Here is a 13,400-nt window from a genome sequence, read left to right on the forward strand (position 1 = left end):
ACGTCTACTGCTCTGCCCTCACCAATCCTCTTTGTTACTTCTTCAAAAAACTCAATCAAGTTTGTGAGACCTGATTTCCCACGCACAAAGCCATGTTGACTATTCCTAATCAGTCCTTACCTTTCCAAATACATGTACACCCTATCCCTCAAGATTCCTTCCAACAATTTGCCCACCACCAATGTCTGGCTCACTAGTGTATAGTTCCCTGGCAGACCAATAAAGGAAAGCATACCAAATGCATTCTTCGTTGTCCTATCTACCTGCAACTCTACTTTCAAGGAACTATGAACCTGCACTCCCACATCTCTTTGTTCAGCAACATTCCCCAGTCTTTGTAACTTTTAAAGCAACTTGTTTAAACTTCACCAATTGGCTTGATACCTCCATACAGAAAGGTGTGGAGGACATCTGTGCATGTGCTGGCAATTCAGTGCAGCTGAAAGTATATGTGCAACTGCTCCTCTTGCTTTCCATTTGGTGGTTGAAGCTATAGTTTTATGCAAACTGATAACAACAAGAATTTCCTTCTATACTAGACATTAGTGAACCAGATGGGGATTTTCTTAACTATCCACTAGTTTCATAGTCACTATTGCTACCCTTTTAATGTTTAATGTTGTGGTAGGATTTGAGCTGATGTCTCTGGAGTATTAGTCTTTACCTCTGAGTTGCTAGTTTAGTAACATACTATTGTGCTGCTGTAACACCATAATCACTGTCTTGAATAGGAATCCATTTTTACAAAAGCAAATATTTGCACTTGGAAGCTCCATCGCTCTACTTTATGAAAATGTCTTCAAATCTGGTATTTGTATGTTCCTACTTTCACCGGGAAGATAATGGAAATGTATTTATTTATTGTATTGTTATATATGTTGCTTTACACATTACCCATAATAGTTCTTTCCCAGCAAGATCACACAGACTGTTCATATCCTAGATGCATTAAATCGTAATTTACAGCATTGAAGGAGGCCATTCGGTTCATCATTTCCTTGTCAGCTGATAAGAAACTATTCAGTCTAACTGGTATCACTCTTGTTCCATGGTCTTTATTGCTTTAACATCATATTGTAGTGCGATTTATGAGGGGTTCTGCTTCTATCACTCTTTCTGGCAATTAGTTCCTAAGCTGCACCAACCTGACACACCTCTAAGACTCTAAATGTGTTTTGTTCCTAAATGTGCACCCTTTGGCTCTGGACCTATCAACCACACCAAACAAGGTATCCCATCTATGCAATTTCAGCCTCTTGTAATTTATGTATTTCAACTGGATCTTCCCTCAATACTGTTCCAAAGAAAACTAGCTATTCAATCTTAATTCCTTATTAAAATTCTCCAGTCCAGGCAACATAATTAGAAATTCCTTCTGCATTTCTTCTATTGCAGTCACATCTTTCCAAAGGTATGGAGCATAGCATGTATTACCTCTGGCATGGCCAAAATAGTGCTTTGTACAATTCCAGCATAATTTCTGAGCCCTTATATTTTATTCCTTAGTGAATAAAAATGTGTATCATCTGTGTCACCTTCAGTGCTTTATTCATCCTGTCCAGCTATCTTCAGGAATCTCAGGGTATACACTCTAACGAGCCTCTGATTTTATCCCCTTCTCAGTGTCCTCATTGATTATGCACTACCTTGCCTTTTCATCCTTCGCCAAAGTCTAAAGGCAGGTAAGTTACTTGAGAAGATTCTGAGAGTTCAGATGAACAATCATTTGAAAATACAGGGTTTGATTAGGAGTAGTCAGCATGGCTTTGTGCATGGGATATCATGCCTCACAAGTTTGTTAGAGTTTGTGGATGAAGTGACCAGGAAGATTGATGAGGGCAGGCTGCAGACATAGTCTATATAGATTTCAGTAAGGCCTTTGATAAGGTTCCACATGATAGGCTGCTCTCGAAGGTTAGATCGCATGGAATCCAGGGAGAGCTGGCAAATAGGATACACAATTGGCTTGATAGTCGGAAGCAGAGGGTAATTGTGGAAGAATACTTGTTGGACTGGAAGCCTGTGACTAGTGGTGTGTCTCGGGGGTTGGTGCTGGGCCCATTACTGTTTGTTAATGATTTGAATGAGAATGTACAAGGCATGATCAGTAAGATTGCAGATGACACTAAAATAGGTAGTATCATGGACAGTGAGGAAGACTATCAGAAATTGCAGTAGGACCTTGATCAACTGGGGATGTGGGCTGAGAAATGGCAAATGGAGTTTAATATAGAGAAGTGTGAGGTCTTGCATTTTGGAAAGTCGAATCAAAGTAGGTGTTTCATGGTGAACGGTAGGGCCTTAAGGAGTGTAGTGGAGCAGAGGAATCTTTGAGGTATGCAGTTCTCTGAAAGTGGAGTCACAGGTAGACGGGGCAGTGAAGAAGGCTTTTGGCTTACTGGCATTCATCAGTCAGGACATTGAGTACAGAAGTTGGGAAGTTATGTTGCAGTTGTACAGGATGTTAGTGAGGCTGCACTTTGAGTATTGTGTTCAGTTTTGATCATCTTGCTGCAGGAAGGATGTTATTAAGCTAGAAGACATTTCCAAGGATGTTCCTAGGACTCAAGGGTCTGAGTTATTGGGAGAGGTTAGACGAGCTAGGACTTTTTTCTTTAAGGCTTAGGAGACTGAGGGCATATCTTGTGCAAGTGTACAGGATCATGAGAGGCATGGATAGAATGAATGTAATCAGTCTTTTGCCCAGGGTAATCAAGGCCTAGGGAGTATCAGTTTAAGGTTACAGGGGAAAGAATAAAAGGAAACCTGAGAGACAACTTTTTTTACAAAGAGGGTGCTATGTATATGGAATAAGCTGTCAGAAGAAGTGATTGAGATGGGTACATTAACAACATTTAAAAGGCATTTAGACAAATACATGGATGGGAAAGGTTTAGAAGGATATGGGCCAAGTGCAGGGAAATGGGGTTAGCATGGACGGGCATTTTGGACCAGTTTGAGCCTAGGACTCTATGCCTCTAAATATATTACACAACATGTCTCTCTGCTGAATTTCAATTGCCATTGTTTTGCCCTTTACAAGTTCATTGATTTCTTTTTGCAGTCAATAACTATCTTATTTATTGCACACCACACAATAATTTTTGTATCAGCTTTAAACAACTTAATCGTGCCTCCTACCTTCTAGTCCAAATCATTGCTATATATCACAAAAAGCAAAGGATCTAATCTGCAGAACTCCACTGAGCACAGCATTCCTCAAACTTTGTTTCTTACCTTTGAGATCATTTTAGGTTGGACTTGCCACTTCATCTTAGATCCAGTGAGTTTTTATTTTTATGACCAGTCTGCCATGTGGGAATTCATCAAAAGCTTTGCTCAGATCAATGGACATTACAACAGATACACCACAGTCATTGATCTTCTTTCTTGCCTCCTTGAAAATTGATAAATTTACAAATCTGTGCAAACTATCTTTGATTAATCCTCAACTTTTAAAATGAAGATTTATTGTATCCCTCAGAAGACATTCCTTTATCTTTTCCCCCATTGACATTAGGCTGACTAGTATGTAATTGTGTGGTCTATCCCTTTGTCCCTTTTTGAACAATGGTACAATGTTAGGTGTCCTCTAGTCCTCTGCCATCACATTTGAAACTTGAAAGCATTGAAAAATGGTCAGTTACTTGATAAGATACGAGTGATTATTTATTGTGAGGGAGCAAATGGGTTGTCTTTGGAATTGAGGAGGGTTCAAAATGATATAGGTGATGTTGAAAGATTCGTCCTTCACAGCAGAGCTGGTAGTCCAGCACATGAGACAGCATGTATGCAGTCTTTCAGCAATAAACAATTTACCCGTGATAAAACGAGGAAGCATTGATTTTTCACTAGGATGGTGTGCTTTTTTCAGGAAACATTAATTAAGTTATTTTATTCACACATGGGACATGGGCATCACTGGTGGAACAGCATTTATTAGCCATCCCTAGTCACCATTCAGAAGATGATGGTGAGCTGCCTTATTGAATTGCTGCTGTCCATATGCTGTAAATAGAGCCACAATGTGATAGAATTCCAGGATTTTAATCCAATGACAGTGAAGGAACAATGATATGTTTCCAAATCAGGATGGTGAGTGATTTGAAGGGAGACTTGCAGGTGGTGGTGTTCCCACGTATCTGCTGCCCTTGTCCTCTAGATGCAAGTGATTGTGGGTTGGGGGTTGTACCCAGGGATCTTTGGTGAAATACTGCAGTGCATCTTCTAGGTTGTACGAAGTGCTGCTGCTGAGTTTCAGTGGTGGCGGGAGTGGATGCTTATGGATGCAGTGACAATCAAACGGGTTGCTTGTTCTAGATAGTGTCAAGCTTCTTGAGTTGTTGGAGTTGCATCCATCCAGGCATTTTGTCACACTCATGATTTGTGCTTTGTAGCTGGTGGACAGGCTTTGGGAAGTCAGGAGGTGAGTTGATCACCACAGTATTCTTCGCTTCTGATTTGTTGTTGTAACCACAGTGTGTATGTGACAAATCTGTTTGAGTTTATAGTCAATGGTAACTGTATGGATGTTGATAATAGGGCATCCGATGATGGTAATAGCAATAGAGGTGGTGATTAACTTGTCTCTTATTGGTGATGGTCATTGCTTTGCAATTGTGCAATGCAAATGTTATTTCCCACTTTTCAGCCCAAGGCTGGATATTGTGTAGATCTTGTTGCATTTGAACATGGACTGCTTCAATAATTGAGGGGTCGTGAATGGTACTGAATATTGTAAAATCATTGACAAACTTCCCACTTCTGACCTTATGATGGAGGGAGGTCATTGATGAAGCAGTTGAAAATGGTTGGGCCGAGTATACTGCCCTGAGGAACTCCCAAAGAAATGTCCTGGAGCTGAGATGACTGACCACTGACAACCACAACCACCTTCCTCTGTGCCAGGTATGACTTTAACCAGTGGAGAGTTTACCCCCTGATACCCATTGATTCCAGTTTTGCTAGGGCTCCTTGATGATACACTCTGTGGCCTTTATGTGAACAGCTGTCACTCTCATCTTATCTCTGAAATTCAGCTATTTTGTCAATGTTTGAACCAAAACTGTAATGAGGCCAGGGGCTGAGTGGCCCTGGCAAGACCCAAATTGGGCGTCACTGAGCAGATGCTGCTTGGTAACACTGTTGGCTAAACCTTCCATCACTTCACTGATGATCAAGAGTAGACTGATGGGGTGGTAGCTAGCTGGGTTGGATTTGTCATGCTTTTTGTTTATAGAACATACTTGGGTAATTTTCCACATGGTTGGGGTAGATGCCAGTGTTGTAACTGTACTGGAAGAGCTTGGCTAGAGGAGCAGCAAATTCTAGTGCACAAGTCTTCAGTACCATTACTGAAATGTTGTCAGGACCACAACCTTTGCAGTGCTCAGTGCCTCCAATAGTTTCTTGACATAATGTGGAGTGAATTGAATGACTGAAGACTGATATCTGTAATGCCTGGAGCCAATGGAGGAAACTGAGATGGATCATCCACTTGGCACTTCTGGCTGAAGATTGCTGCAAAAGCTTCAGCATTATCTTTTGCACTTAAGTGTTGGGCTCTCCCATCATTGAGGAGGGGGATATTAGTGGAACCTCCTCCTCCAGTGAGTTATTCAATTATCCACCACCATTTATGACTGGATGTGACAAGACGTCAGAGCTTAGATCTGATCCATTGGTTGTAAGATCACTCAGTTCTGTCTATCACTTACAGCTTATGCTATTTGGCATGCAAGTATTCCTGTTTAGTATCTTCACCAAGTTGACATGTCATTTTAAGATAAAGCTGGTGCTGCTCCTAGCATACCATCCTGCATTCTCCTTTGAACCAGAGTTGATCCCCTGGTTTGATTGATTGATTGTCACATGTAGCAAACTAGTGAAAAGCTTTGTTTACAAGCAGTAGAGGTAGATTACAATAAGCAAATGTCAGAAGTTGAAAGAAAACTTAGATGGGCACACAGGGTGCGCACGAGGTGAGATCAATGTTAGCAAAATCAGCATCATTTGAGGCTAGAGAGTCAATCATCACTCTGATAATAGCCAGGAAGAAGCTGTTCCTGAAGTTGCTGGTGCCTGGGATTAGGCCTCTGTATCTTCGGTCTGACAGAAGACATTGTAGGGGATCATTACCAGGGTACAATAGGTTTTTGATGAAGTTTCTGCAGCAGAAAATAGTCTAAATGGAGTCCACGAATGGAAGGTTGGCTTCTGTGATAGTCTGGGCTGTGCATATCACCTTCTGTGGTTTCTTACAGTCCTAGGCAAAGCAGTTGCCATACCAAGCCATTATACACCCAGGCAGTATGGTTTCTATGATGCATATGTAGAAGTTGATGAGAGTTCTTATGAACATACCAAATTTCTTGAGCTGCCTGAGGGAGAAGAGGCATTATTATGCCAACTTGATCATCACATCTACGCAGGAAGTCCATGACAGGTTGTCAGTTATTGTCACTCTCAAATCTCTCAACCTTAGTTCTATTGATGCAGATGGGGGTGTGTTCTTCTTTTTTCCTGAAGTCAATGATTGGTTCTTTAGTTTCATCGATGTTGAGAGAGAGGTTGTCCCCATTGCACCACATCACCAAACCCTCAATCTCCCTTCTGTATTTTGATTTGTTGTTGGTAGATGTCCATCCTGCTATGGTGGTATCATCAGCGAACTTGTAGATGGTGTTCATTCAGAATTTGGCAACACAGTTGTGGGTGTGCAGGGAGTGCAGTAGAGGACTGAAAATGCATCCTTGTGGGGCACCAGTGTTGAGTATTATTGTGGAGCAGGTGCAGTTACCTATCTTCACTGATTGCAGTCTGTGGGTCAGGAAGCTGAAGATCTAGTTTCAGTGGGCGGAGCCAACATGTAGGTCTCAGAGTTTTGAGATCAGTCTGGAGGGGTAATAGTGTATCCCAGAATTGGCAGAACTGTAGTCAATGAGCAGGATTCTGATATAGGTGTCCTTCTTGTCCAGATGTTGCAGGGATGAGTGCAAGGTTAGGAATATGACTTTCACTGTGGATCTGTTACATTGGTGGGCAAACTGTAGGACCTGAGGAAGGCTGGGAGACTAGAATTGATGTGGGCCATCACGAGCCTCTTGAAGCACTTCGTGATTATTGAGGTCAGAGCCACTAGCCAGTAGTCATTAAGGTACATTGCATGTGTTTTCTTAGGTACAGGAATGATGGTGGTCTTCTTGAAGCAGGTGGAGACTTCGGCTTGTAGGAGGGAGAGGTTGAAGATATTAGTGAATGCCTTGGCCAGCTGGTCAACATCACTCTATCCCTGTAACCCTGCATTTCCCATAATCTACATAGCCTGCACATCTCTGGATACTTTGGGCAATTTACTATGGCCAATTCACCCTAACCTGCACACCTTTGGAGGAAACCAGAGCACTCAATTGAAATCAGTGCAGACAGTTGCCCGAGTGGAATTGAACCCAGATCTCTGGCACTGTGAGGCAATAGTGCTAACCACAGAGCCACCTGGTTGCTTCAGTGTTCTCAGTTGAAAGTGGGACCTTGTCTCCACAAGAACTGTGCTGTGGTCACTCTTACCGATACTATTATAGACAGATGCATCTGCAACTAGTACATAGTTAAGGATGAAGTCAAGTGTGCCTTTTCCCTCTTACTGGTTCCTTCACCACCTATCACAGACCCAGTCTAGCAGGTATGCCCTTTAAGACCCAACCAGCTCAATCAGTAGGGCTGCTGCAGAGCCACTCTTGGTGGTGGACATTGCAATCCCCCACCCAGAGTACATTTTCTGCCCTTGCCACCCTAACTAATTCCTCAAAATGTTGTTCAATATGGAGGAGTACTGATTCATCAGGTGAGATTGGACAGTACGTGTTAATCAGCAAGAGGTTTCCTTGCCCATGTTTAACCTGAACACATGAGACTTCATTGGGTCTGGAACCAATGTTGAGGACTCCAAGGGCAACACCCTGCCAACAGTGCTCCTATCTCTGTTTGGTGTGTCAGTGGAACAGGAAATATCAAGGGATAATAGTGGTGGTGTCTAAGATATTGTCTGTCAACTGTGATTCCATAAGTATGTCAGGACTGTAGCTTGTCTAGTCTGTAAGACAAGTCTCCCAATTTTGGCACAAGTCCCCAATGTTAGTAAGGAGGACTTTGCAGGGTCTAGAGGGCTGTTTTGCCATTGTCTTTTCCGGTACCTAGGTTGATGCTGGGTGGTTTGATTTCTTTCTTGAGACTTTGTAACTAGTGGCTTGTTAGGCCATTTCAGAGGTCACTTGAGAGTAAGCCACCTTGCTGTGGGTCATATGTAGACCAGACCAGGTGAAATGGCAGATTTCTTTCGTGAAGGATAAGAGTGAGCCAAATGCGTTTTCTTCCAACAATCAATAATGGTTACATGGTCATCAGAAAATTCTTAATTCCAAATTTTCTTTTAATTGAATTCAAGTTCCACCATCTCTTGCGGTGGGATTTGAACCCAGATCCCCAGAATATTAGCTGAATTTCTAGATTAATAGTCCAGTGATACCACTAGGCCATCACCTCCCCGTTGTTTTGTCACACTTCTTGGACATCCATAATCTCCTGGAACTTGTTCAATCGCCTAACGAAATCCAAAGGATTCCATAGAGTTTCCCAGAAAGACCAATAGTTTCTTACTCTGTACTTTACCATTCTCAGCCATTACAATAAATATCATTGGGCCATTAATAAAATTGCACTGTTTATTGAATTGGTTAATCACTGGTAAATCTGACAACCTTTTCACATTGGTTAAACATGACTGTGGCAATAAACATAATGGGCAGCACAGTTAAGCCAATCCAACATGTGCAGAAATCAATAAATGTAACTGAATTAAAAATGTTTAAAAATTGATGTTTCTCTTCTAAACCTGGAGAGATAGAATTTCCAAGTCCCAATTTATAACACTAAGATTAAACCTAGGATGTTGTTGTTCAGTATGACTTCATGTTGCTTGTCTGATCATAAAGTCATGAAGGAATTCATATTACTTACTCAATTTCACAATTTAAGAGCCTAACCCTTTCATTATAATGTGTTGGTGAATGCTTAATAGTTACTTACAAAAGGGCCCATGAACCTGGGTCTCTGGTCCTTTTACATTGACCCAGGATTTCTACAGCTCTATCAAAGAGAGAAGCCTTGTGGCTTGATCTATAACAGACACAAGCAAAGAGTCCATGGAACAGAAACGGGAAGAAATGGCAATGGCCTTTCCTTCTCATATTCCTTCAAATCGACTGAAAGGGCTGAGAATAAAATTAATGGTAGACTGTGATTCTCGCCCACTTTCACATTCAAACTGAATCGTGTAGTCAGAAAGACAAGGAAGATCAAAAAGTAGAAGAATTTTTTTTTCTCTCAGCTTTGCATGTATCTTCAGCATGTAGCTTGCTAACTGTTGTTTTTGGATAAGTGCCAGAAGGTTGGAAGGCAGTGGCTATTCCTGCTGCTGCATGCCTCTAAGGCTTACTGCAGCAGATGTAATTTTAAGTGCAATGCCCTGTCAGAGTATGACTGTTCTGGGCCATATTTAGGGTAGATATCTAAACTCAAAAATGCAGATGGTTCAGGTCATTGCAGATGGAACACAAAATGTATTCTGCCGTCAACTCAGGTATACTGAAAGCAGGACATTTCACCCTTAAAATTCCTTCTTGGTAACATGTTATGGCTAGAACGTGTGTAGTTTACCTGATCTCCCATTGTAATTTAAATAGAAGATTGGTAAAGTCATGTAAGACTGATGTAAGTAGCTGATGTCGCAATTTGATTTTATTTATGATGATCAGGAGAATTTCTGTGGAAATTCCCAGATCCTGCAATCGTAGTTCTGCTCTTCTATGTGGAATCCCAGCGTAATACTTAATGTACTCAAATTGACTCCCTGTTACTTTACTTGAGGCATTGATGTGTTTATTATAAAATGAATTATTGTATTAATTTAACAGAAAAGATGTTCTTCAAATAAATATACACTAATGTTCTACAGTGTAACTTGATGTTTATTCAGTTAAAATGAATGGAAACCTTTTGTTTATAATGATATTAAAATTGCAGTAACCCACTACTATTGTTCACACTAAGGAATCAGATTTTTTAGACTGCTATTGTAGTCCCCGAATCCTTTGGTATTTAGCTTGGCCTCCACTTCCACTGAATCTGATCCCCCTCCCTAAATGCTCAGCCACCTATTATTACTCCTCCAGACCTCAGTTACTTTCAGTTCCTCCTACTTAGAATAGTCATGAATATTCCAATTTCCATTCTCTGATCTCAGGCCCCAATCTATTTCTCATCTTCAGTTGGCACAGTGAGCTGCACAGCAGGAGATTTTCTCAGATTAAAAAGCTTGCATCTTACATTTGGATCACAATCGACATTGGTTTTGCCACGTAGTGACAAAAAATATGAAGAACTAGTACTTTATACTATTTATTTTACCTAAAAGCAACTTCATATTTTGTTTCAATACAGCAACCATCCACATTTGCTTATGCACGTGAAATAATTCGATCTCAGGGTTTTGGACTCAGGGGCCTGAACAAGGGACTGACAGCAACATTGGGTCGTCATGGTGTTTTTAACATGATCTATTTTGGATTTTACTTCAATGTGAAAAGTATTATTCCTGTAAATAAGGTAACTATTTGATCCAAATCCCTAATCAATATCAGTGTTGAAAGAAAAATCAGAAACTCATTATTGTTAGCATAGAAATTAGCAATATATTTTCATGTTCTTCTCACTCTAGTCCAACTCACTTCCACATGCAAATATTTTATTCAAACTAAGGCAGTACATCTGTTACATTGTCCCAATTACACTAGCCTTCAGGAAGAAGTATCATTTGTCTATCTTGTCATAGCTTTTCTGTATCAATCATTTAGTATTCTAATCTTCCAAGAAGTTGCCATTACTGACATTACACTGAAATGTGACTATTTGCAAGTGTAAATTATTACACACCATTACATTTAATTGTCCATAAAAATGTAGTAAATGACAGGCCTATATAAATAATAGCCTACACTAACCATAATAAAGTGGTAATTGTATTATATCAACATAAAGCAACAATGAAATGCCTACAAGAGTGCAAATATAACACTGCATACAGCAAAAATCTAAAACTAGCAGTATTTTGGAGTCGCAATGTACTGTAAAAATCCTTTAGGTCAATTAAATTAGTTGCTGCTGGTTTCCAAAAATACAAGCGACTTCAGTCACTGCTATAATTGAACTAATGTGAATTGTTAATAACAGGAAACTTCTACTTCTTGATAGACTTGGATAACTTAAACATGAAAGCAAATCTGAAGAGAAAAGCATGCAGGAAAGAGAACAAAAACACAGGACACTGCATCAAATCTTTTTTTTAACATATGGAGATCTCATATACAAATCAGTATTTTGGTAGATTTCATGGTGGAAGTTACTGTCATTTGTAAGGTATTTTGGTCAATTAGCTAATATAGTTGCTTGGATTTCTTATGTTTTGATACAGTAATACTAAGTATATTGTAAGGCCTAATTATACAAATCATCCCCATATGCCTAGCCAGTCTTTTTTAGAAACTTTGTTTATAAATCCTGTGTGAGGAAATGTGTGTTTCAGCAATTTAGAACATGTGTAAAAACACAGGCAATATGATTGTCAAAAAAGTCAGCTTGAGTATGGGAAATCTTAATGTGTTTAGGTAGAATAACAAAACAGAGTGCCATGTAGATTTTTGATTAATTGTAATTCTTTTCTTTCCCCTTAAACAATCTTATGTTTATGTTTCTTTTAGGACCCAGCAATGGAGTTCTTGAGGAAACTTGGAATTGGATTCTTGTCTGGAACATTTGCTTCTTGTGTTAATATACCTTTCGATGTTGCAAAGAGCAGAATCCAAGGACCACAGCCTAAACCAGGAGTGATAAAATACAAAACCTGTATTAACACCATCAGAACTATCTATAGGGAAGAAGGGTAAGAATTCCTTTTAGTTTGAAGGTTGAATAATGTTGGCATTGTCACTCTTAGTAAGTTTTCATGCAATTGCAAGCTAGTAAAAAGAATGGTGTAGAAAATCTCTTCCATAACTTTGACAGAAATCCACCTGAAACTAGGCCTTCATTCAGCTTTTTAAACTATAAAAGATGCTCACCTACAAAGTAGTGGAGAAGTGAAAAATTATTAATTCAGAATGGGGACATGACACTCTTTCTCCACCTAGTGAGAGGATGCTGTTAGATTAAATTTTCTGGCCTGCTTGGGAAACATGTGCATAAGATCTATCATATCTAGGTGTCGGTGCTTATCTATAGCATGTAAATTAAGGATTAGACTAGATTAGACTTACAGTGTGGAAACAGGCCCTTCGGCCCAACAAGTCCACACCGACCCGCCGAAGCGCAACCCACCCATACCCCTACATTTACCCCTTACCTAACACTACGGGCAATTTAGCTTGGCCAATTCACCTGACCCGCACATCTTTGGACTGTGGGAGGAAACCGGAGCACCCGGAGGAAACCCATGCAGACACGGGGAGAACGTGCAAACTCCACACAGTCAGTCGCCTGAGTCGGGAATTGAACCCGGGTCTACAGGCGCTGTGAGGCAGCAGTGCTAACCACTGTGCCACCGTGCCACCCACAAGTGGGTGATCTTCCCTTATCACCAAGAACTCTTTGGAAACACTGGTGAGAATTCCTAGGATTCACATCCTTGCACTTCCAGTGAGATGTGCTCCACTACATCTATGTAATATAGTTGCTCCTTGGCTGAAGAAAATAAATGAACTTCTGAAAATCACATTAAATCACTGGAATAAATGCAATTATTTCCGATCAAATTACTCACATTTTCCAGAAATATATTTAATGTGTGAAAATCCTGTCATGGTACATAATTCAGCTATTGAATGTAAAATTGAATAGGAACTGTGTAAAAGTAAATTTGAAAAATATGTTAAATCATAACTTTCAACATCATACTTTCAGTTACACTGTCATTTACTTATTTAGAGAATCCTCTCATTTTACAGATCATATTAAAAGCAGAACTAAATGCAAAGTGGAAATACACTTTATCATTCAAAATGGGAAAAGTATTAGCTGAAGAATATATTCACACATTTAACATAATTTCTCACTGACCATTGGAGTTTTTGTTCGTTAGATTAACAAAACTTTGCATTTTCCATTCAATAGATTCTTCGCATTGTATAAGGGCTTGGTACCTAAGATCATGCGCCTAGGACCAGGTAATCCCAAACATATAATTTATATGTGATCTAATCAGAAATGTTAGCAATAAAGATCTATGCCTGCTTATACTGTTGCACTTTTAAAATCCTGTACTAATTTAAATTAATCTTTTTTTCCTTTTT

General features: G+C 39.9%; 1 protein-coding gene across 3 annotated transcripts in view; it reads left to right on the plus strand.

The window, feature by feature from the left end:
• slc25a21 (solute carrier family 25 member 21) overlaps positions 1–13,400 on the plus strand; it is a 525,641-nt gene that overhangs the window by 512,036 nt on the left and 205 nt on the right. For all 3 annotated transcript variants that reach the window (XM_060829076.1, XM_060829077.1, XM_060829078.1), the window contains 3 exons: positions 10,498–10,662; positions 11,814–11,995; positions 13,222–13,274. In XM_060829076.1, coding sequence (XP_060685059.1) covers positions 10,498–10,662; positions 11,814–11,995; positions 13,222–13,274 — 400 coding nt within the window. The remainder of the gene's footprint in view (positions 1–10,497; positions 10,663–11,813; positions 11,996–13,221; positions 13,275–13,400) is intronic.

The sequence above is a fragment of the Hemiscyllium ocellatum genome, chromosome 8, assembly GCF_020745735.1.
Source record: "Hemiscyllium ocellatum isolate sHemOce1 chromosome 8, sHemOce1.pat.X.cur, whole genome shotgun sequence".
NCBI lineage: Eukaryota > Metazoa > Chordata > Chondrichthyes > Orectolobiformes > Hemiscylliidae > Hemiscyllium > Hemiscyllium ocellatum.